The sequence below is a fragment of the Pyrus communis genome, chromosome 3 (genome assembly GCF_041283825.1).
Source record: "Pyrus communis isolate YQ-2024b chromosome 3, ASM4128382v1, whole genome shotgun sequence".
NCBI classification, from domain to species: Eukaryota; Viridiplantae; Streptophyta; class Magnoliopsida; order Rosales; family Rosaceae; genus Pyrus; species Pyrus communis.
Window position 1 is genome coordinate 2,335,064 of NC_142567.1, and position 24,172 is coordinate 2,359,235.

General features: G+C 40.1%; 4 protein-coding genes and 1 pseudogene across 4 annotated transcripts; 1 reads left to right on the forward strand and 4 right to left on the reverse strand.

The window, feature by feature from the left end:
• Positions 1-2,117: 2,117 nt before the first annotated feature.
• Positions 2,118-3,640, reverse strand: LOC137714637 (putative polygalacturonase At3g15720 pseudogene; annotated as a pseudogene).
• Positions 3,641-9,280: 5,640 nt separating this feature from the next.
• STN1 (Nucleic acid-binding, OB-fold-like protein) lies at positions 9,281-10,144 on the reverse strand. The gene has a single exon (XM_068453869.2). It carries the CDS (start codon positions 9,900-9,902, stop codon positions 9,405-9,407), a length of 498 nt encoding a protein of 165 aa, XP_068309970.2. The 5' UTR covers positions 9,903-10,144; the 3' UTR covers positions 9,281-9,404.
• A 1,082-nt stretch (positions 10,145-11,226) lies between these two features.
• On the forward strand, positions 11,227-12,171 carry LOC137715274 (uncharacterized). Its single transcript, XM_068454537.2, has 2 exons — positions 11,227-11,481; positions 11,620-12,171. Exons 1-2 carry the CDS (start codon positions 11,385-11,387, stop codon positions 12,027-12,029), a joined length of 507 nt encoding a protein of 168 aa, XP_068310638.1. The 5' UTR covers positions 11,227-11,384; the 3' UTR covers positions 12,030-12,171.
• LOC137715273 (homocysteine S-methyltransferase 2) lies at positions 12,162-15,317 on the reverse strand. The gene is made up of 7 exons (XM_068454536.2): positions 15,032-15,317; positions 14,441-14,497; positions 14,136-14,365; positions 13,725-13,854; positions 13,196-13,399; positions 12,785-12,856; positions 12,162-12,623 (listed from the first exon to the last, which is right to left on the reverse strand). The coding sequence occupies exons 1-7, from the start codon at positions 15,209-15,211 to the stop codon at positions 12,462-12,464; spliced, it is 1,035 nt and encodes a 344-aa protein (XP_068310637.1). The 5' UTR covers positions 15,212-15,317; the 3' UTR covers positions 12,162-12,461.
• A 2,996-nt stretch (positions 15,318-18,313) lies between these two features.
• On the reverse strand, positions 18,314-23,737 carry LOC137743812 (serine/threonine-protein kinase 54). Its single transcript, XM_088690574.1, is given in 9 exon segments — positions 18,314-18,786; positions 18,932-19,066; positions 19,180-19,353; positions 19,484-19,647; positions 19,650-19,656; positions 19,879-19,927; positions 19,929-19,998; positions 21,703-23,232; positions 23,342-23,737. Coding segments are annotated over 6 exon segments (438 nt in total). The 5' UTR covers positions 21,812-23,232; positions 23,342-23,737; the 3' UTR covers positions 18,314-18,786; positions 18,932-19,066; positions 19,180-19,314.
• Between the last annotated feature and the right edge of the window lie 435 nt (positions 23,738-24,172).

Genomic DNA, 24,172 nt, shown 5'->3' on the forward strand with positions numbered 1-24,172 from the left:
TTGATCCTTGGCACCGTTTATAATTCTGGTGAAACTACAATCTTTCACTTAGATATTGTCCACTTTCTCAGTAGTTCCATCTGCTCCTAAACTTCCAACACTGTTTGCGAGAGACAATTGAGGTTTATATCATGGACAACATCACAATAATCCATTGGTCGAATAATAAAACATACATGTTGCATTAACATGACAAGAGACTATTTTAGTCATTCGAATGTGTGGGGACATACCTAATTCCATGACCTGGTCCGCATGCAAATGTTGGTAATATAGAGAAAGGAGCACCCCGGTTGATTACAATACAATCGTCGCTTGTTCTGATAAATGAATCTCGAATGCTGACCTGGCTTGAGAAGGAGATGTCAATAGTGTCAGTGTTGGGACTGTTTTCTGGCGCATGAATGTTCAAATGCAAGACATCCACACTGTCACAACCGTTTGTACCGATATGTGCTTGTGGGCTGTTCAAAAAAGTGAATCCGCTGAGCTTAAGGTTCAAACAGTTGTTGAACTCAAGTGCCTTTTGTGGTTTGCAGTTGTCGTTGTCCCCTAAGAGCTTGCGCGATCTTGCGTCGTATTAGGCTGTGCTCCACCAATCAGAACCCTGACCGTCGATCTTACCCAAGCTGTTGACCATGAGATTTTCAACATTAGAAGAACTTAGCCAGCTACCCGACTAACATTCTTTCCATGCACCACGGTTAGGTGCCAACCCGTTACCTAAAACTTGAATATGCAGACTTTTTGGCTTGCATGGACCTTCAAATTTAATAGGTTGCAACATGAACGTTTTGCCCTCTGGAACAAGAAGCGTCAGTACACCGTCCTTATCACCGTTACATATGTCACCCCATGCCTTCACAAAAGCCAGGGAATCATCGGTTCGTCCGTCTCCAACATCACCGTATTTGGTTATGTCAAATATTTTTTGGCTATGTGCGATGCCAATAAACAGCGGCCTAGTGAGGAAGAAGAAAACTAAAATGCGAACGACTGTGTTGAACTGCATTGCTTTCAAAACAACAGAGAAGTGTCTCAGATGCTAGAAGAACACAAGGATTGTAAACACTAATTACAAAAATGCAGTGTTACTATATTTACTTGGAATGTTAGTTTTGTTCCTAAATACAATTGGTTTTGGTTAATTTCCATTGAAACTTGGTACGGAGGGAAATCCTCCTACCGTTAGGAATAGTTTCCTGCTGTATCCCGAACCCACCTATCAACCACAACCACGACAAGGCACCGGAGAGAGACGGTAATTAATTTGGAAGCATGAGTAAGAAACTAATATAAAGGAAAGCACTAATTAATTCTACCTTAAACCCCACAATCATGCAGGACACATCCAGTCATCAGGTTGCTCGAAATTCGTAGGCATATTTTCATGTTACAATTGGAATTGGCTTTAGTTTACTTCTTGTAACTTGGAGTCGGATGTTCCATCAAGGAAATCAAAGTGTTAGGTTTCCTGTTCTTAACAATCTGTCGGACCAAAGCTTCGAAATCAAAGGTTTATTCATGGCCAATCCTCAAAATAACTATTACGAAAAGTGATTCTAACTTTGCTCTAATGTGAGAGAACGCAGCTCTTATATGTGTTTAAATGTTTCTATGGTTGGTCGTAGTTTTAACTAGTTTTAAAGACCTGTAGGTGTAGCAAGCAATTACCAAATAAGAATAGTATGAATTTATGCTTAATAAAAACGCAATTATAGAGTAAATACAATCGTAACTGTAAACTTTAGATTGACGAATTTGTCATTGCTCAGTAAAGTGCATACCATCATGTGACATCCCATACTAATGATATAATGAGGTTTAGACAAAACAATTTAAGCGTCTTTCTTTTATTGACACAGAACGCCAGTGTACCCAGGCCATGTAAACCCTTTCTGACTATCGTGTCACTTTCTGAGCTTCTATCACCATTCTAATCCATATAATTGTTACTTGCTGCCCATCAAATCTTTGAGGTATTTGTCTATTTCATCATTTATTCATTTTTCGTCTTCCTTCCAACATTAGTAATGGTTTGCCTTCGTCTGCAGAACTAGTTTTAGTTGGAAAAGTAAATTGAATATTTACCTACCAATTATTTTACCAGATGCAAGTTACTCAAGTTCAAAGCATGTGATACACAAGTTAATCAAAAAAATAGCTGATGCAACAAGAACCGTCATCAGTGGACAAAACATGTAGTAGTTTATATGTAGATTAGCACTGCCAGAAGCTCCACTTCCGGTGTAGATGGTTGTTGGCCTCGTAGGCTCCGTCGCTGAACTCTGTAGACAAGGCACGTTGGGCACCGTAGTGCCGACATAAGTCCCTTTGGCGTTGTTACAAGTCGCAAAAATCTTCATATCCCTCACCGCTGGCATTATATTAATCCTATCCATCACAATATTATGACAGCCACTTGAAACTTGATCGCAATCGAGTTTAATCGCCTCCTCCGTCGCAGAAGTGCCTTCAAAATCGATGTACGTCACATCCGCCACCACCACGGCCGACGACTGACTTTTGCAATTGTTTTCCCCATTACAATAGTACTGATCAATAATGATAGGATATTGAGCTCTGTCAAGTTTGATCCTCTCGAGCGTGATGTTCCTTGCATACCCGGAACCGCCTTGCCACGTCTTTATTCTTGCTCCGTTTGTAGTTCCAGTGAAACTACAATCTTTCACATATATGTTGTCCACTTTATTACTAGCTCCATCTTCTCCCAAGCTTCCAACACTGCTTGCAAAAGAAAATTAATCTATGTTAACATATACGGCATCACGATTGGCATCGAATCGGTCATATTTATTTAACAGTTAATGGAAGATAAGAGAACAGAGACATACCTAATTCCATGACCTGGTCCGCAAGCAATGTTGGTGATGGAGAGAAAGGAACACCCGTCGCCAATGGAAATACAATCGTCGCCTGTCCTGATAGACGAAACACAAATGGTGACATGGCTCGAGAAGGAGATATCAATACCATCAGTGTTTGGACTGTCTTCAGGCGCATGTATGTTCAAATGCGATACATCAGCGTTGTCACAACTATTTATACCAATATGCACTTGCGGGCTGTTTAGAAAAGTGAGTCCGCTGAGCTGAGGTTTTGGCAGTTCTGGAATTGCAGTGCCTTCTGTGGTTTGCAATCGTTATCCCCAAGAGCTTGCGCGATCTCCCGTCGTATTAGCTAGTGCTCCACCATGCAGCCCCCGGCCGTCGATTTTGCCTGAGCCATCAAGCATTAGGTTTTCGACATTTGAAAAACTTAGCCAATCCTCCGAATCGCATTCTTTCCATGCACCACGTGCAGGTGCCAACAAATTTCCTAGAACTTGAAGGTGAATGTTCTTTGTATTGCATGGGCCTTCAAATTTTATATGTTGCAATAAGAACGTTTTCCCCTCAGGCACAATAAGTGTTGGTATGCCATTACTAGCTTCACTAATTCCTTGACATAAATCTTTCCATGCATTCACAAAAGCTGGGGAATCATCCATTCGGCCGTCTCCCACAGCACCATACTTGGTTATGTCCAGTATTTTTTGGCTATGTGCGATGCCAATAAACAACGACAAAGCGAGGAAGAAGAAAATTAAAATGTGAACGAGTGTGTTGGTGATCGACATTGTTTGCGAAACAACGAATAATTCCCAAAAATTTGAAACTATAGCTTTCTCCAAGCTAGAACAATGTTGATCGTTGGAGTAAACAATACAGTGGTTCAACATGTGTATATATACTAGCAAACTTACTTTTTATGAGTAATATGTGTTGGTATATGGTCCAGCCCATGATGAATGTTCTAGATTATTCTAGTAAGCAAGTGAGGTGGCTAGAGCATACTAGACAATTCTAGCATGTTATTAAGTTGATGAAGAAGCTAGAGAGTACTAGCTTCCTTGGTTGCAAATGGAAAGATCTAGAAGCTACAATTTTGTGGTTAGTCTAGAATTATCTAAGTTAGAGGTTGGTAGAATATTCTAGAAACTAGAAACTAGTAGAATGCCAAGCCCTCACCTATAAATATGGGTGTAGTGTTGTAATCAAGTAACCAAGTGTGAGTAGCAAAGGATCAAGTCCAAAGCTAGAGTTCCACTTCAAGAGTGAGAGTGAGAGTGCATTGTGTTCCACTACACATTGTGATTAAAGTTTAGAGTGATAGAAAGTGTGTGTTATACTTTCTTGTATCCATCAAGCCTTGTCTTTGGCTTGGTAAGACTACTCTTGTTGTACTCATCATTTTCATATAGTGAAGATTGATCGTTGTTCCGTGGATGTAGGCATAAATTTTCGAACCACGTAAATTCTTGGTGTCCATTTTCTACTTTACTTTGTGCATTCTATATCTTGTAGTACCGACATTCCTAACAAGTGGTATTAGAGCCTGGTTGGCTCGTACTATGAGATGGAAGGAAGTGGCACTATGATCAAACTCACCAACTCCAATTGGGTAACATGGAAGCCAAGGATGGAGGACATTCTCTATTGCAAGGATCTGTATGAGCCAATTGAAGGAGATGCCGCTGAGCCCAAGAGCATGTCCGATGTCGAGTGGAAGAAGATGAATCGCAAGGCAATTGGCACAATTAGACAATGGGTGGACGATAGTGTTTTTCACCATATGTCTAACGAAACCAATGCCCGCGAGTTTTGGAGGAAGCTTGAGTCCTTGTTCGAGAATAAGACCCCAGCCAAGAAAGCCTTCTTGATCAAAGAGCTCATCAATGTGAAGTAAAAGGATGGTTTAAATGTAACAGAACACTTGAACAATTTCTAGAATATCATCGACCAGTTGGCTACTATGAACATGACAATTGAGGATGAGCTGTAAGTACTCTTGTTACTTGGATCTTTGCTAGACAGTTGGGAGACCTTTGTGGTGAGTGTAAGTAACTCAGCTTCTAATGGTGTTCTTACTCTTGATAATGTTAAAAATAACATGCTCAATGAAGAAACAAGGAGAAAAACTTCTGGCACAGATAGCAGCCAAGTATTTGTCACAGAGAACTGCGGTAGAAGCAAGAGTAGATGGCCTGGAGGTCATGGCAGGAGTCCTAGCCGATCCAAGTCAAGGTTCAGGGGTGCATGCCACCATTGTGGCAAAGAAGACCATATGAAGAAAAATTATCTAGTTTGGAAGAGAGAGCAAAGGGAAGGAAACAATCAGAAGAAAGATGATACTGGCAATACCACCGTAGTCCTATGTGGTGATGTACCAGAAATATTGTCTGTTGGTGAATGTCTTCATATGGGTAATTCTGACAGAGACATTGAATGGATTTTTGACAATGGAGCTTCCCTTCATTCTACATCCAAACGGGAGTTATTCAATACATGTGACTTTGGCATAGTGAAGATGGGGAATGAAAGCTATTCCAAAATTCTTGGAATTGGTGATATTTGCCTAAGAACTAATCTCGGTTCCCAGTTGATGTTGAAAGATGTGAGACATATTCCTGATATACGTCTCAATCTGATATCCATCAGTACCCTTGATCAACAAGGTTATTATCACCATATTGGCGAAGGAAAATTGAAACTTACTAAAGGCTTAATGGTGGTAGCAAGAGCACGACTTTGTTGTACGTTGTACCGATCAAATGCCAAGATTTTGAAAGGTAAGTTGAATGATGTGGATAACTCATCTTTAGACTTATGGCATAAGAGGCTAGGCCACATGAGCGAGAAAGGCCTACAAGTTCTAGCAAAGAAGTCTCACATTCCCTTTGCCAAAGGTACATCATTAAACTCTTGTGAGCACTGTTTATTCAGAAAACGATGAAGAGTTAGTTTTTCTATTCCATCTACAAAGAAAGGAAATTTGTTAGATCTTGTTTATTTAGATGTGTTTGGTCCCATGGAAGTCGAGTCACTTGGAAGAAATAAATATTTTATTACTTATATTGATGATGCTTCAAGAAGGGTCTAGGTGTTTTTGTTGAAATCCAAGTGGAGAGGGAAATTGGGAAACCTCTCAAGTGCCTTCGTAGCGACAACAGTGGCGAGTACACATCTCATCAGTTTACAGAGTATTGTGTGAAACATGGCATACGTCATGAGAAGACAGTTCCTGGAACTCCAAAACATAATGGTGTTGCTGAAAGAATGAACCGAACCATCATGGAGAAAGTCAGGTGTATGCTGAGGACTGCAAAGTTGTCTAAGCAATTTTGGGGTGAAGTTGTAAGGACAACATGTTATTTGATCAACCGATCTCCATCAGTACCATTAAGTCTTGATGTTCCAGAGAAAGTATGGACTGGTAATGATGTGTCTTACTCTCATCTGAAAGTGTTTGGTTGCAAAGCTTTTGTGCATGTGCCCAAAGAGCAAAGATCGAAGTTAGACTACAAAGCTACACCGTGCATCTTTCTTGGTTATGGCGGTGAAGATTTTGGTTACAAATTATGGGACCCATACTATAAGAAGTTTATAAAAAACAGAGATGTGATCTTTTACGAAGACCAAACAATTGGGGATTCGGATAAAGAGGCATAACCAGATGGCGCAGTCAGAGGAGTTGATCCATTAGCTTTAGATGAAGAAAGTCACGGTGACATCCCTGAAGCAGCTGCCAATGAAGTGCATGCAGAACTAGATAATGCTGGAGCCTGATCAAGATGAGCCAGACCATGAAATTACTGATCAAGGGGAGCCTGAAGAGCAAATTCAAGGGGAACCCAATCAGAGGGAGCCTCCAACCTCGCAAGAGAATGAAGATCAAGTCAGAAGATCCAGCAGAAATCGAAGACCATCTACCAAGTATTCTTCATCAGAGTATATCATGATGACTAATTATGGAGAGCCCGATACTTATGAGGAGGCCAGAGCTCATAACGATAGTGACAGATGGATGAAGGCAATCGAGTCAGAGATGGATTCCTTATTAAAGAATGATACCTATGAGGTAGTGGAGCTTCCAAAGGGTAGAAAAGCATTGAAAAATAAGTGGGTGTTCAAATTGAAAAGAGACAACAAAATGACAAGATACAAGGCTCGTTTGGTTGTCAAAGATTTTGGTCAAAAGAAAGGAGTTGACTTTGATGAGATTTTCTCACCAGTGGTGAAGATGACTTCTATTTGAATTACCCTTGGTATGGCAGCAAGCATGGATCTTGAGCTCAAGCAGTTAGACGTTAAAACTGCATTTCTCCACGGCAATTTAGAAGAGGAGATATACATGGAGCAACCCAAAAGCTTTGAAGTCAAAGGTAAAGAAAATTTGGTGTGCAAGCTGAAGAAAAGCTTATATGGTCTTAAGCAGGCTCCAAGAAGTAGAATAAGAAGTTCAACTCATTCATGGTGAATAATGGGTACAAGAGAACTCATGTTGACTCTTGTGTCTATATCAAATAATTTTCTGGAGGTAAATTCATCATTTTATATCTTTATGTTGATTGTTGGTCAAGATGCTTATATGATTAAAAGGCTTAAAGAGAGTTATCTAAGTCCTTTGACATGAAGGACTTAGGGCCAACCAAGCAGATTTTGGGCATGGATATAATTCGTGACAGAAAATCCAAGAAGTTGTGGCTGTCAAAAGAAAAGTATGTTAAACGGGTGCTTGAAAGGTTCAACATGAAAGCAGCCAAACCGATAAGCTCACCTTTAGCCAATCATACCAAGTTGAGCAAAGAGTCGTGTCCAAAAACATATGAAGAAAATGAGAAAATGGCAATTGTTCCCTACTCTTCAGCGGTAGGAAGTATCATGTATGCAATGGTGTGCATACGGCTATATATTGCTCATGCAGTAGGTGTGATGAGCAGGTTTCTCATATATTGGAAGGGGACTTCTAAGATGTGTTTGTGCTTTGGCAGTTCTAAACCAATCTTGGAAGGATTTACAAATGCTGGCATGGGAGGTGACCTGGATGGTAGAAAATCTACGTCTGGGTACTTGTTTACTTTTGCAAGGGGAACCGTCTCATGGCAATCCAAGTTGCAAAAGTGTGTTGCTTTGTTCACAACCGAGGCTGAATATATAGCCGCTACGGAAGCATGCAAGGAGTTATTGTGGCTGAAGCGGTTTCTCCAAGAGTTGGGTTTGAAGCAAAGTGATTATGGCGTTTATTGTGATAGTCAAAGTGCTCTGGATTTGAGCAAGAACACTGCATATCATTCACGTACCAAGCACATTGATATTCATTATAACTGGATTAAAGATGCTATCGAGAACAAGTTGCTGCAGCTGAAGAAAATTCATACCGATAATAATTCTTCAGACATGTTGACAAAGGCAGTCACAAAATCAAAGTTGGAATTCTACATTAAGGCTGCTGGGATGGACTCCAGGTAACTTGGAGTCATGATCGGAATTCCTCCCTCATGGACTGGAGGGGGAGATTGTTGGTATATGGTCTAGCCCATGATGAATGTTCTAGATTATTCTAGTAAGCAAGTGAGGTGGTTGGAGCATGCTAGACAATTCTAGGATGTTATTAAGTTGATGGAAGAAGCTAGAGAGTACTAGCTTCCTTGGTTGCAAATGGAAAGATCTAGAAGCTACAATTTTGTGGTAGTCTAGAATTATCTAAGTTAGAGGTTGGTAGAATATTCTAAAAACTAGTTGTAGTTTGTAAAAGGAATTAGAAACTAGTAGAATGCCAAGCCCTCACCTATAAATATGGGTGCAGTGTTGTAATCAAGTAACCAAGTGTGAGTAGCAAAGGATCAAGTCCAAAGCTAGAGTTCCACTCCAAGAGTGATAGTGAGAGTGAAAGTGTTCCATTACACATTGTGAGTAAAGTTTAAAGTGATAGAAAGTGTGTGTTATACTTTCTTGTATCCATCAAGCCTTGTATTTGGCTTGGTAAGACTACTCTTGTTGTACTCATCATTTTCATATAGTGAAGATTGATCGTTGTTCCCTGGACATAGGCATAAATTGCCGAACCACGTAAATTCTTGGTGTCCATTTTCTACTTTACTTTGTGCATTCTCTATCTTGTAGTACCGACATTCCTAACAATATGTTCCTTAAATTACAATTGTTTTATCCCATTTAAATATTGGTAGCAGAAGTTGTAGGAATGAAATACCCTTGAATTGTTAGAACAGGAAACCTAACAATTTGAGGATCAAACGAAAGAGATTGCCGGATTAAACTGGAATACAAGTCGTTTGCGACGAAACGCGTTTGTCATCTCCACCCAAAGGAAATTGCATTACTGGTACTGGCCTTGAGGCTCCTCGAAAGAACGGGATTCTGGCTTTCGCAGGAGGAGAGCACTGATCTAGCTAGCTTATCTAATTTCAAAGCAGATGTTGCAGGAAGGAAATTGCATCAAAATTGTTAAGGTTTAGTGATAGCAAAGTGTAACAACCATTGAAACCAATACAAATAAAATATACGAGCAAAAATCCATAACCAATTCCACCAAATTGAACTCTATTTATTTGAACAAGGAACGACGTTGTAAACTTTTCGCGCCAACCTGATGCAGTCCAACCAGTGCAACATCTCCACATTGGGGTCTCTCTCGATCACGACGTCCGACACCGTGATCTGCGTAACGCCCCTGTAGCTGGTGATCTTCCCGCGCACTCTGGCCACCACGCCGAGCTTAATATCGGCAACGAAGCGCATTGCGTTTTGGGCAATAAGTCGAACATCTGGCGGGCTGCGGCGGGAGAAGTAGAGGGAGGAGAGCTGGTTGAGCCAGAGAATGCAGCTGACGCAGCCGGTGCCGTCGTCGATGGTGAACCTGAGGAACTTGTTGGGTTTGAGGTCGCGAGAGGTGACGGTGCCGACGGTCTCAGCGCGGGAGAGGAGAGCGCCGTTGCGGGAGAAGGAGATTGGGTCCGAGGAGGAGGAGGAGGTTTGGGTGAGAGAGTTGAGGTCGAAGGCCAAGAGTTTTACGTGGGTGTTGTATAGTGAATGCTCCATCGGTAAAGAGATGAGAAATTTGAGAAAAAGTGCAAAATTGGGTACTCCCAATGCAGTTAAGGAGAGAGAGAGAGAGAGAGAGAGAGAGAGAGAGAGAGAGAGAGGGCGGAGGCTGGCGGCCGGAGGGGAGGAGGAGGCTGGGCTTTATGGGTTAAGTTTGTTCGCCGCCATTGATTCTGAAAAAGCTATCTGCAATTCCGCAAATTTGGGAATCCTGTTCTTTCCCGCTCTTACAACGACGAAACGAAGCCCAAGACATGCCGTCGGGGTTTATTAAACTTAACTGCATGTTTGCCCATAAATCGTAGGGATTTTTCGTTTTGGTCCTTTTTTTTTCATCCCAAGTTGATATTTTTGACAAACAATAGCATTAGCGGGGCTAAACTGTTAATTGTCAAGGAGGACGATCGATGGGGATCGAAGACGTACCAAATTGATAATTTAACAGTTGAAAATCTGTCTACTAAGGAAAGAAAGTGGCTACTTAGTAGTTCATAGAACTACATGATCACCTTTTGAAGGCGATTTCGATAATTCATCTACTTTTTCAAGTGTCATTCACTTACTCTTAAGTGACAATTACAGCGCTAGAAATTTATAATAAAAATCGCACAAAACCAATGAAATCGAATATGTCAGTTTGATTTTAGAGTTGTTTTCCTATTCATCACTAAAACTTATTGAAATTGAAAATTATTTTTTCACTTTACGAATCAACTAAATTGAATTGCGCCTACCACTAATCATGTCAACATTTATAAAGTTTTTACTTTTTTTTATTTTTTTTTTTTAGTTTTATTAGTTTTATTTTTTTATTATTAATCAATGTGAATTCATATAACTAGATAGGTAAGACCAACTCATGTGCCACATGAACACACTAATAGAAAATTCAATGAAAAGACAGTAGAATGACTAAATTAATTTGTAGGTTCTATTTTTAGTAACCAAATTGATGAATTTTTTATTTCAGAGATTATTTTAATTGGAGGTTTCAACTTCAGGGACCAACCGTGATTAAAAAAAAATAATAATAATAAAAAGAGCTTCAAAACTTTGAGTTTTAATAATAAGGACAAAATAAAGAGTAAAGTGAATAGTACTAGTATTGACTTTTTAGTGTAAATGTGATTTTTCGTTAAAATGAACAGTATTAGAAACTTTTCGTTAAAATTCTCTACGAAAACCCTTTTGAAAACGATTTACCAAAATTGGAACAAGCACATAAGGACCAAATTGGAACAAGTATCAAAGTTTAGGGGTCAAAAGCATACATGTGCTTTGAAAACGATTAATGGGCTTGAGTAGGCACATAACCCGAGTTGGAACGAGAGCGACCCGAACGATCATCCCGTTCCCTGGTTCTCTACGGAATCCTAAACCTAAACCCCTCTTTTGAATATTGGGGCTAAATCAATTTCCAATCTTCAATAGTCCTACAAACCCTAATTCGAAGGAACCCGACCCAAATTCTTGCCCAGCATGAGAGCAATTCCATGGAGTGATAAGGAAGGAGATTCGGATTCCTCATCCGGGGAGTCATCAGATTCACCACCCTCCAAGAAAACAGCTTCACAAGGTACATATACATACACATTTACAAATACATATACATATATATACGTATATTTGTATATTTACTGGTTTGGGTTTTGTGTGTTGTGATTTTTGTATTGAATTTGTTTTAGCTGGCTGCATACTCTGTTATTTTCTGCAGGGAAATCTGGGAAGCCGAAGAGCAAAGTCGTGGACTTTGAGGCACTGAAGCAACATGGCTACAAAGGTGGGCCCTCGGTGCTGGCTGTGCCGCCACCAAGAGAGCCGGAGCAGGATCCGAACTGGTCTTGGGCTACCGGCAGGGAGGACGGTAAGGACAGCAAGCCCGGAGCCAAGAAAACCGAGGAAGAAGAAGAATCTTATGAACAGCGACAGAAGACGAGGGCTGCATTGGCCTCGGGAGAGAAGCTTGAAACTGCGCTGACCCGGAGCGATAAGCGAAACCTGTCCTTCTCGCAGAAGGAGAAGAGGAAGAGAGAGATCGGGCAGGCAAGCAGGGGGAAGAACTATGTTGAAGAAGAGAAGAGGTTGCTGAGGGAGAGTGGTGTTTACTCTGGTTTTGATGCTTAGGAACTCTATGTACTGTAATTTGTAATTTGTCATTGATTTTCCCTTGGATTCGAAATGACACTTTCGACGAAAAATTTCTGGGTTTGTTCAAGACAATCTCTTTCACATATCTTAAATGCATAACTGATCGTATTTTTGCAAATCCGAATGAAAGAGTCTGCGATAAAATTAGCTTATAATGTACACAGGAGTCGAGTGTTCGATAGGTAAACTGCTCTGGTTAAGCTCACACAGTTACATCTAAACAACTGAAAACTCTTGGTGTTGGGTAAAATCCATGCATGTAAACATCCACCACTAGAAAGCCAAAAGAATGACGCAAGCATCACGCGATATGACCAAATTGCTCGATAGATGGTTACATACAGGAAGCCTTCTCGTAGTCTTGCTCGACAGATGGTCAACCGTCCTCTCTTTGTGAAGCCAATACGGTTACTGCTCAGGTGGAGATGTTGACCTATTGGGAAGAGTCCTGTATATTGCTCTGATAGTATTTGGAGTTGTTCTGCAACAGCCTCCAACAAGGGAAGCCCCTGCTTCACACCATTTGTTTACATACGAGACAAAATCTTCATCTGAAACCCCAGTGTTTTGCTGCAACGCGGAAAAAAAGAAAAGAGATCAGAAGAGTTGGTGTCTGGACAAGAATATCACAACTACAGAATTCCCGCACTAATTCCACCTTCTAGATAACAACAATATTTTCACAGATAATTCTATCGAAAACACGAGACAACCATAGAAGCTTCACTTACCACCCACATCTTTCTATCTGGATCATAGCTTTCACCACTATTTGGGTACACAATAATTGGTTTTGTAGCCACCTGAAGGATTTAAACATGAAAATAAGTACAGGAACTCCAAACAGAGTAATGTACAATTGTAATTATTCCAGGAAGCCTACAAATTGGAAATACGTCAGAAATATAGCATATGAAAATGTAGCAGGATATGTGTAGTTTGTTGATTTTTCATTGAACATTAAGAATTAGAAAATCTCAGAAATTGAAACAGTAAATACAGTTTAAAGTCACCGGAGGCGATTTTATTGCTGCTCCAACAGTTGGTCATATAGCTCAGTTGAAGCTTTTATTGTTTGATCAAGATAAGGAACGTAAAATAAATTTATTCAAACGCAATACAAATAGCCTAAATGATTATACCTGTGTAATTAATGTTAACAGTCCATGGATATATCTAGGGGGAGTGCAGTTGATTCCAACTGCAACAACTTTCTTGCATGATTCAGCAACTGTGGCGCATTCAAGGAGAGAATCACCACTAACAACATTGATGCCGTCTTTAGAGTTGAAAGAAAACCATGCAGGAAGTTGCATGTTTTCTTCTTCCAAAAGCTCAGCATAAGCCTGCATAAACACTGAGCATGATTAACCGGGGGAAAAGAATAAACACCAAGTTAAAAGTCCAGACCAAAATTATGTCAAGATATTTTTCCTTGAAAACAAATTAACATACATCTCGAGTAATAGCCCCATTTTTACTAAATTTCATATCTTTCACTTTCGGTCACATTAAGTGCTTACCAATTAAAACATTAGCCACCTAATTAAATGTTATCAGTAAGCAAGTCTAGTAAGAAGCCTAGAATAAAGAAAAATTGGCCTGTCAGATTTCCTCAACCAACAAGGACAAGAAGAAATTAAATGCTATCAACAAGCTTGCGATCATTACCTGAGCTTCCAGCTTATTTGGAACTGTTTCAAATGCAAGTAGGTCAGGACCTGATTCTGCTAGGATTTGGACCCTTCTCCGATGAAAATCTTTTAATCTTCCTAGCGTCATAGCCTCACCATAATTTCCACTGCCAAGGGACAGACTCAAAATATGAATATTAAAAAGACATTTCAAGTTCAGAAAACAATAGCCTTTTCATGCAAATAACGGCAGCCAAGACTATCTAACTTCATCTTTCAAAGCCTTCTCTGGGATCAAAGGAACACATTTTCCTAAGCGAAAATCCTACTCATATTACGTCAACAATACAGTTAGAGGACCTGAGACTGTTTACATGCGAGGTACTAGTACCAAAGCCAACAGGAACAATAGCTGATGCAATGAATTTTTATAGCAGAACTGACTCACCTGTACTCAGACCCATCAGCCAAATAAGCGCCATAGCTCCCCACAGATGCCGCAACTAAGATTGGCCGACGCTTGAGAATTCTACCATTTCCACTGTCAGCAGAAGAGCATTGAGTACATCTGTCGTAATAGATATCTCGTGCCTCTTGGGCAATTTCAACACTTTTCCTAAGCAAAGATTCACTCTCTTCTGTAGAAAAGCCTTTGGCCTTGAAACCTTGAATGGTGGCCTGCATAACAACTAACACTTTCAGTTTCAAGAAAAAATATAAAATGAGAGAGACATCATCAGTTACCGGGATTACCTGATACGATGCTGTGATTATGATATCTGCACCAGCTTCAAGGTAATCAAGGTGTACCTGCTCCAATACGCAACAAAACAACACGGTACATGGTCCTATTAGTTAATCAAGTCTACACATGAATTGCATTTACATAAATCAATCTCCATTCTTTTGATTTCGTCTTCACAAAAGCTGAATCCTTTACACAAGAAAGAAAGCAAATGTTCAATCCTGCCTGACTTATCGATAGAGAAATATACAAATTAAAGTTGCGATTAGTTCATAGAAGTCGCATTCCTCACTAAATACATGATCAAAGCATAGCAACGAGTTTCCTTCTGATCCAAACAAAATCAGCAAAATCTGACAACCTTTGGTCCAAATTCATAGATAAGAACTAAATTCCCAACAAAAATCGAATGGTAATTCCTAAAAAACAAAGCTCAAAATTGTCTACAACCAAAATGTCCACAGCAAAATTAGCACTTGAGAAACCTAGCAAAAACCCATTATTCTGCACATATCTACACTCACCAGAGTGCAAAACAAAGCAAATTACATTCCCAATACAGCATTTCTAGAGAGAGAGAGAGAGAGAGATGATGATACCTTGCGAATGAGGTGAGGGGAAGTGAGGAGGCATTTGGCGCTCCAGAGAGGATCGTTGAGGTCAGCGCCGTGGCGTTCGAGCTCGGTGGAAAGTCCACCGTCGACCACCGCCACTCCGCCTGCCTGCCTGAGTAAGTCCCTCATTAACGACGACGTTTCGGCGCTGCCTCTGCTGCCCATCCCGCCGTCAACGCAACCACCACTATCTGAATGTGGGGAGTGGGTTTTTGTAATTGTATTTGTTGGGAAACCGGAAAAACAAACTAAACCCACCGACACCTGGCTCCCCCTGTTTTTGCTCTTTATAGCATTTTAGATGCTCAAGAAATAAGAATTACCTATTTGAAATTAGCACCTCGACCCCTTAAGTTTTGTATAATACCAAAATGTCCGCGGGTGACGTTATATTTTTTGTTCTCGTGTTTGAAAACGCTTAAAAATGGGACGAGAAAATTACTATTTTATCTTATTGTTATGTTATGTTTATACGGTAACAGATGTACACAGTTTCGAAACGTTCTAATATATCAATATAATATTATGTGTAGTATTTATTGTTGGTTAATTGTCATGTCAATTTGCATGCGTGCTTCATGTGGATATGGAGAAATTTTTTCATGTGCCAGGCAAACAACTCAACACATTAAGTGTCATAATATAATTCGTTGATTTTTTTTTTTCAAGCTTTCAACCAATTGTATTATAATACTTAGTGTATGGGGCCGTATGTCTGATACACTGAAAAATCTCTCATGGATATGGTATGGGGATGATCATGTAACAGCCCGTCTCGAAGTTTCTCAAAACAAAAGGGCATTTATGTAATTTCACAAAAAAAGAGATATTTTGAAATAGGTTTACTTTTGGGTCTTGTTTGGTGTGCCCAAGGGGCCCACCTTCGGTTTTTGTTCCTCGGCCCAAAGCAACTCAGGTTTCTCTCCCCCTCACTTTTCTTTCTTTCTCTCATCTTCCCCACAACTCACTCTTTGTGCTCTCCCCTTCAGCGACCCATACCCACCCACAGCATGACGGCGACGACACCACCAACCACTCCCCTTCCCCCGATGAGCCTCTCGACATGGGAAGGAAACCAAACCCAGGCTCCCAGCATAAGCCGTGGTTTTCAAACGACATTCCTGGCCAACTTCGACCATCACTTGGGAAACAAAAGGTATATTCATAAACTACTATTGGTGGTCTTCAATTTGGTGGGTAGATTGTAGGTTAGGGTGGAGAATCGGGGTTGAACAGAGCTCGGGAAGCTCCAGCCTCCTTTTTCGTCGAAACCAATCTAAAACCTGGTCGATCCGACCCAGTAACCCAAAACCCGAGACCTTCTAGGCCAAGCTCAGACCCATTGAACCCAGGCCTTTGGGCTGTGCAAACCCGGGCCTTCGGCCCACTAAACCTAGCCTAAGTCTAATAGCCCTAAAGTCCAAACCCAAGGCCTCCGGCCTTATTTGAACCCAAACCCAAACCTAGGCCCAGGCCCAACCTTGCAGCCCAGACCCATTAAACCCTTGGCCCAAAACCCTCAACCAAACCCAGGTGGAACCAACCCTGAGTGCGGGTCGACGTCTGCCTTGGCCAGCGTGGGGAGCACACACGCCTGCACTGGAGGTACTGTGCTCTAGCGTTGTCTACGGTGACCCAAAATGGTGCGTGGCGGCGCGTGGAGGTACCCAAGTTCCCTTCTTATGTTTTTCGACGTCCTGAATCCATTTATAACGTCCGTTTTCCGAAATTCAATTGTTATGATAGAGTTTTATTAATTGGTACCTTTATGTACTTAGGTGCAATTGTTTGTGGTGTTTCTGTCTTCGCTAATTTACATGGCTCTTCGACGAAGGAGTATCTGTGACTGGACCCCTTCAAAAATGCATATTTTACTATTAGAAATGCATACATGAAAAGCATGATTTAATGGTTACGTTTTATGAAACGTTTATGAATAAATTGGTTTCACGCTTTATGAATTATCATGCTTTATTGACTTTACATTCTTCGTATTATGTATGATTGATGACTATATACTATGAACATGATTTAAGATATGATGTTTGAGTTACTGAGCTCCGTTGAGATATATACACTTATATTTTGGAAAGATTATGTTCAATGATTTTTGTGCTTATCTAGTGGTCACTATATGCCTATAGGCAAATGATACTTCTATATATGCCTTCAGGTGAGTGTTGTATGAGCCTACAGGCGATTGATACTCACATATGCCTTCAAGTGGGTGATGTAGGAGCCTACAGGCGAATAAAGAGTTTTGAATGAAAAGTTCTATATGCCTTCGAGTGATACTACTACCACTATTTAGCACACTGTATATGATATATGTTTTATTGAAGGTTTTACCGCATGCTAGGGTTTTCGGAAAATCTATTACATATTATACTATTGAGTTTTCATAAACTTTGGGGGTTAGTATGTTGTTCAATAACTATTCAGTACTACTTATATATATATATATATATATATATATATATATATATATATCAACTTGGTCCACTAATGTTTTGTTTTGCGCCCCTTCAGGACTTAGAATTCAAGGCGTACAATCCTGCGAGGCGTACAATCCCGGCGTTAAGGCACTCCCGCATCGACATCTTCTAGTCCTCTCGGTGTAGGACCCATTCCTTTGCTCATTCAATTTTATATTGTTCCTTTCTAGTGTCTCGGTTTAATTGTATGTTCTGAACACGTTCCTCGATTGCTTCTCATGCATGTTAGTATAGCTTCGTCACCTTTGGGTGTCGGCCAACACGTGCCTATCCTGGTATCTGGAGGATATCAGGGTCGGGCATGTCAGATCATAAGTCCAAGTGAATTTTGGGATAAGCATGGGCAATCCAATAGCCAAAGAATATCCTCCAAATTTCATATCCAAAGATCCCTAAGGCCCCTACACAGCAAGTGGAAGTGTCCCTTGGGATTCCTAGTGGAACAATAGGTAGATACGCCTTGCGCCACAAAAAAGTGCAAGCCAATTTGATTTTGGAATTTCTAGTGGTTTCCTCTCTTTTCTTAACTTTAAACAAGAAAGAATTGCCCGTCCACTCCTCATTTTCTCTCTGCAGGACGTCCGTCCTTTCTTGATGGACGGATTTTATAGCTATAATGTTGATATTTGTATCCCTTATATCAATAAAGTATGTTATCGATGTGTTACTAACATCGTATCAACAATTCATTCATGTCAAAAGAACCGAATATTCTATTTAGAGAATAATCGTGTCACATTGAAATAATTTCCAAACCACGCACAGAAAAAACACCAAACAAAACTGCCGGACCTTTTTCTATGGCTTGCAACAAAAAATTACAGCACAAATTGCAGAAAAAGTTTGAATCCCAAAAGAATTACATTAATAAGAATGAAGAGGGAACCACAAACAACAATATGGCTTTTCAAAAACGTTGTTTGTGCATTATTCAGAGATGTGTGCCTGCAGTCTAGCACTTAACTGGTAACCGGTTTTAGGTTTTCCTTAATTCGCACTGCACAATCTATAAAACTATGTTACACGAAACAAAGAAGGTCATGGACCGCGAGGTGTGCCGAAACAGAAACAGCCGGTGGACTGGTCTTCAGGTATCATGCCGCCTCCCTTGCTCGTATCTATTGCATCCAACAGCTTCACTACCGCTTCCATTTCAGGGCGTTTATCCGGGCTTGCATCCCAACATTTCCGCATGACACTGGCCAATGTGCTCGAGCAACATCGTGGAATCTCTGGTCGTAAATACTGCCATCACAGCATAAAGTATATAAGACAGAACATGAAGAAATAGTATACGTTACAAGTTACAACAAACATTTGGTGATCGACATAACTTAAAAACCAATGACAGACAAAGAACTTGAAGAATTATGTGCAACGACAAACCAACCTGTCGCACTACTGCAGATGAGACATCGGCAAAACTTAGATTAGGTTAAGGCATGTCGCAACAATAGATTTCCCATAAGCAAATAGCAAAACTATAGATGTCGCATTTCCTGTTGTATGGCTTGCCATCAAGGACCTACAGAAACCTTCATGTTAAATTCTGATCCAGTTTGCAGGAAAGGGAAAGATGGAGAGTCGAAAAAGAGTGCTTCAAATCTTTATAGAACTAGATTTTGGAAAGAATTATACCTCTGGTGCCATGTACGCAAGGGTACCAGTCTCCCCAGTCATGTCCCTCGGGTTCTGAGCTTCTACTCGAGCAACGACAAATCAGCAACTTTCAATGTTCTACGAGTATCTAGCAACATATTTTCTGCTTTCAATTCACGGTGTACAATTTTCTTCGAGTGAAGATAGCTCAAACTGAGAAAATGGAACACAGAACCAAATCCTTTAGCTTAAAACCCAACAACAAATCGAATAAAACCAATCACAAACATAAAATGAACCTGAATCACCCTTTGGAGAGATCTAAAGCAAGTTGAATCACAACCTTAAGGGCAAGTTTCTTTCCTCTATTCCTGATCAAAAAGTTCTTTAGCGTCCCACCAGGAACATACTCAACAACAACGCAACAAGCTCTGGAAGGAGGGCGATTGTGAATATCGTTTGATGTGTTTTTAACAGGGATTTTAAGATTGGAAGTTCCCATTGAACTCCGACAAACTGTCACAGATACAACCGTTCCGGTTTAAATGGATAAATCTCAACTGTATGAGAAGATAATAGCACACAACCATCATTTAAACCTGGAAGATGTCATTTTCACAATATTTCTAAAATCCAAAAATTGTTAGGACAGCAAACTGCATCAAAATTTTCATCTGAAACCATCACGACTTTATATCATGCATGCTGATACGAAGAATCAACGTATATTAGTTTTACCTTTGGAATATTTGGGTGGTCAAGCTTATGCCAAACAGCAACCTCTTGCAAACGACGCCCGAAAAGCAGCAGTTTGATCTGCTGTGGCAATACCATCCTCCCCCCAATCCAATATCTTCACTATAATATCAAAAATAGCAGCAGGCCATGAGAAGAATATTGATAAAAACAAAGACATGATCTCCTACTGATTGGGGTTTCATTTTACACTGTATTATACAACGCTGATTAGTGATTCATAAGACTTGCAATACGCACGACCGCTGTACGAAATATTTATGTATTTGATATTTTGTATCTATACGTAGGCAAGCACTCACGTGCACTGCTTCTTTTCTGCAGTGAAGTAAACCCTGAGTCTAATAACAGTGAAACTTCGAAATTTGAGTCCACCATGCTAAAATCATTGCCAATAGTGATAGATTGATAGTTAAGATGTCTCAAGAAATAGATTAACAGTCTAATATACGATCGCTATAGCAACGTCCTGCTAATACTTAAGGCTTGTTTGGGACTACTACTGTCTTCTGCAAGAACTGCAGAAGCGCTTCTAATAAACACGTTGAAATTCTTATTAAAAATCAAATTGCTTTAGGGCAACTCCACCCCTAAAAAAAAGTCCTGACACCCAACCCATTTAATTCACTCAGTGAACAGTGATAGACCTCAATAAACAGTAATTGGCCAAATGCATCTCCACCCCTAAAAAATGCGCTGACACAAAGTCTAAAAAATAGTTGGCACAAACGATCTCCACCTATTCAAAATGCACTGTCATCCAGTTTATTTAAAATATTATTTAATTTTTTTTATAAAATAATAAAAAAATATTTTTAATTTCGAATAAGAATTTTAATCAATTTTAAGGACCCCATCTCACAAACCAAAAAAAATAAGAGTCTACGTAGAAATTTGGAGCCTTCAAGAGAAAATGAAAGCAGCACTATCGCATCATCCAAAACCATCACCACCAACATCCACATCGGTCTTAGCCGCAAGTCCCAGATCCACTTTGCAAATTTCTCATCGGTGATGGCGTAGGCTTTACAACCCCGAAGAAGCCAGGGTCCCACCTGCTCTTCCCCTGCCCACTCCTCCTATCGCCAAGGCAAGCTGCCTCTTTAATCTCTGTGTGTATCTGGTGATTTTGTGATGAATTTTTAGAATTTTCAGGTTGAATTAGAATTGGGTTTTTTGTGCAGTTTAAGATTGTTCTGTGTCAACTGTCGATGACACTAGATAAGGAGAGGAACATTTCCCACACTCGGAAAGCCATCGCGGACGCCTTCGCAAAGGGAGAAAAAAAATATTCGAACGCCCTTCGACGTCACACTGGCGTTAGCATGACGTCAAATGGGCTGTCCCATGGGACTGTCGATTATGAGCAAGCCTATGGCCTGGCTTGGGCTGGGTGCCAACCTATTAGGCTAGGGTGGAGCAAAAATAGGGAGGCCAATCCATTTTTTAGGTTGGGGTGGAACTGCTCTTATGGAAAATGCTTCTACCACCTAAATGTGTTTCAAGTTTGTTTTATGAAAAACAGAGTCAAAAGTGCATTTGGTTATCAAAAAGCACTTTTAGATCTCCTAAAAGCAATCACAAAGACCCTTAACACTATATGAAACAATTATAACTGACGGATCACCGTCTACCAACTCATCAAAATGTAATTTTTCTCAATTCCATTTCATTAACCACTAAATTAGGTTTAAGAAGTCAATAACATGGAAACTTAAGGTATGCAAAAAGTCCTGCACATCATCAAAATTGCAACAAAGAAAAAGAATCGAAACCGAATTGAAGCCTTCAGAGAAATCAAAGTACCTGCAACATCTTGGCCGTCATAGGCTCCGCGGTACACGGTGCCATAGGTTCCATGAGCAATAACATGTCTTATATCCAACTTAGCCAAATCAATCTCCCACTCTTCCATCTTTGCATTCACTTCCCACTTCCTCTCCCAACCCCTACTCAAGTGCTTCTCCAACTGGACATCCCAGCTCTTGAAATCAATCTTATCGGCCCGAAAAAACACCTCTTTCTCAACCCCTCCTCCCACATCCTTCCCCTTGGAACCCAAACTACTCGACCTTTGAAGTCCCTCAACTTCCTTTTCTCTAAACTTCCCAACTCTTACTCAAAAATCGAACTTCAATGACCCAAAACAAAGAAACCCAACAACGAACACACGATTTCGACACAACCCATGAATCAAAACACACCCAAAACTTGTTTGTGCTGATCAAGTTCAAAACTTTTAACGCAAGCAACCGCCAAATCTCAAAACTCCACACCTTCACAACATAAAAACTTCCTTAAAACCTCCGAAAACTCGATTGAATTTTTGAGAAAGGAAAACGAAACCTTGGAGCTGAAGAATCCCACCAAATCGAGAAAAACAAATCAGATGGGAAAAAAGGAAGAAAAAAAAAAGTTTTGGGTATCAAACGAGAGTGAGAGCCAATAGAAAGAGTGGACAGAAGCGTAAAAGAAAAAATCAAACAAATATATAGGAAAATTTACGCACGGTTAAAGCAGTAAATTTCTGGATCAGGTAAAAAATCCAAGCTTGATTTCGGAGTTTATTTACCTTCCTTTTTTACTGATTGACCGGAATTTTATGATTTCGTTTTCCTTCTTCAGATGGTCCGTCCAAATATATGAATCTTCGGTAAAATCAACAAAAACGCGGTTTTGTTTGATCCTAAATCATATATGCGCCGCCTAATCTTCACTCCATCGAATAAAATCATTTTTAGTATTTTGTATTTTTTTTACAATTTTAACTTGTTTTAGTTTTCATTTATGTGTTCAAGCAAGGGTGGATGCATATTGGGGGATCAGGATCCTCTCCTGAGCAAAGGGTGAGGATCCTCCTGATCAAGCTTGGATTTGGCTGCGGGTATCGATGAGGCACGGTTTATTTTGGGGCAAGATTTTGGATGGATCGACATGCACAGTTGCTGTTTTGGTGGTTGCAGTGGCGGTGGTGGCGGACGAGGCAGCGGAAGCGGAAGTTTCTGGGTTTTCTTTTGTTTGGGTCTCAACTTTTGGTTGGGCTGCTGTTCTTTGTTTGTGTGTTTCGTTTTTGGACCTTTGTGTTGTATATTTTGACCATTTGTATTGTAATGTTTGTGGTTGAATATATGTTGCCTTTGTTCCAAAAAAAAAAAAAAATCATCATTCAAAATTTAGGGACCAACAACACTGCCCCGAGGGTATGATGATTTCTCAAATCTGGGCTTATGTTCGAGATCATCTTCATCAGACAATTCAAGGCCGATTTTTTGCTTGAAGTGGTGATGATGTGACCCATGCCATATATGAATGTGCTTGGTTTGATCCTGCAAAACCCTATTTGAAATCAACAAATTAATGATGGTAGAACTCCAAAAGAACAGAAATAAGAAAGTGTAATTCTACGTAGACCCTCAAACAGATGCATGCAGATAGCGGCATTTACCTTGGAGTAAACAGCTAATCTAAAATCCGTGATTACACCATCAGCTTCAACTCTTAAATCGTGGTTGCCTATACAAGTTGCTTCGACCTGCACACACTGGGAACTGTCTTTTTCTGTCTGCACAGACCTGTAGAAACTTGTTGAGGGAATGAGTCGATGGAACACAGACAAGAAACAACTTGCACATAAGATACTATAATGCAAAGTTGAAAAAATGGCCAATTAGCGTAAGACTTCCTCAATCAGAAAGCTCCCATCTGGTTTATAAGTGGTCAAAACCTTCAATAACTTTGAGCCAGTGCTATCATATTCATTATCCTACTCAGGTTCCATTGTATGTCTAGCACAATGATGGACTGTGAAAGGGGAAGAAGAATTCCATATGGAATGTATAGCTGCACGAAAGGATTTCCGTTACAACTCTACTTTTACAATGACAAATCTACACGATAATACAGGAAATGATCATTACAGCTGGAGCTTCTTCGATTATTTTCCGGTGTCTTCTCTGTAAGCTGCAATCTCTTTCATATAAAGGTAGAACATTCCCATGTTTGTCCCCAAAGATCTACAATATCAAACAATCACAAAAAATCAAATCATATGGTTCTACGTCAATTCATGTCATGTCACGTTAAATTTAGTTTTTCGGTAAGAAAACATTTTTATTATCTTTTTAAAGTATTATTTAGACATGTTGATATAAAGCTCTTATGATTTCGTGTTTTTGTCACGGCAAAGGGTCACAATCCTGTGAAGGTGAGCTAACTCCAAAAACTCATCCTCAATGTGAACTTAGAAAATTATTATAATATTTTTTGCATTTCTTTT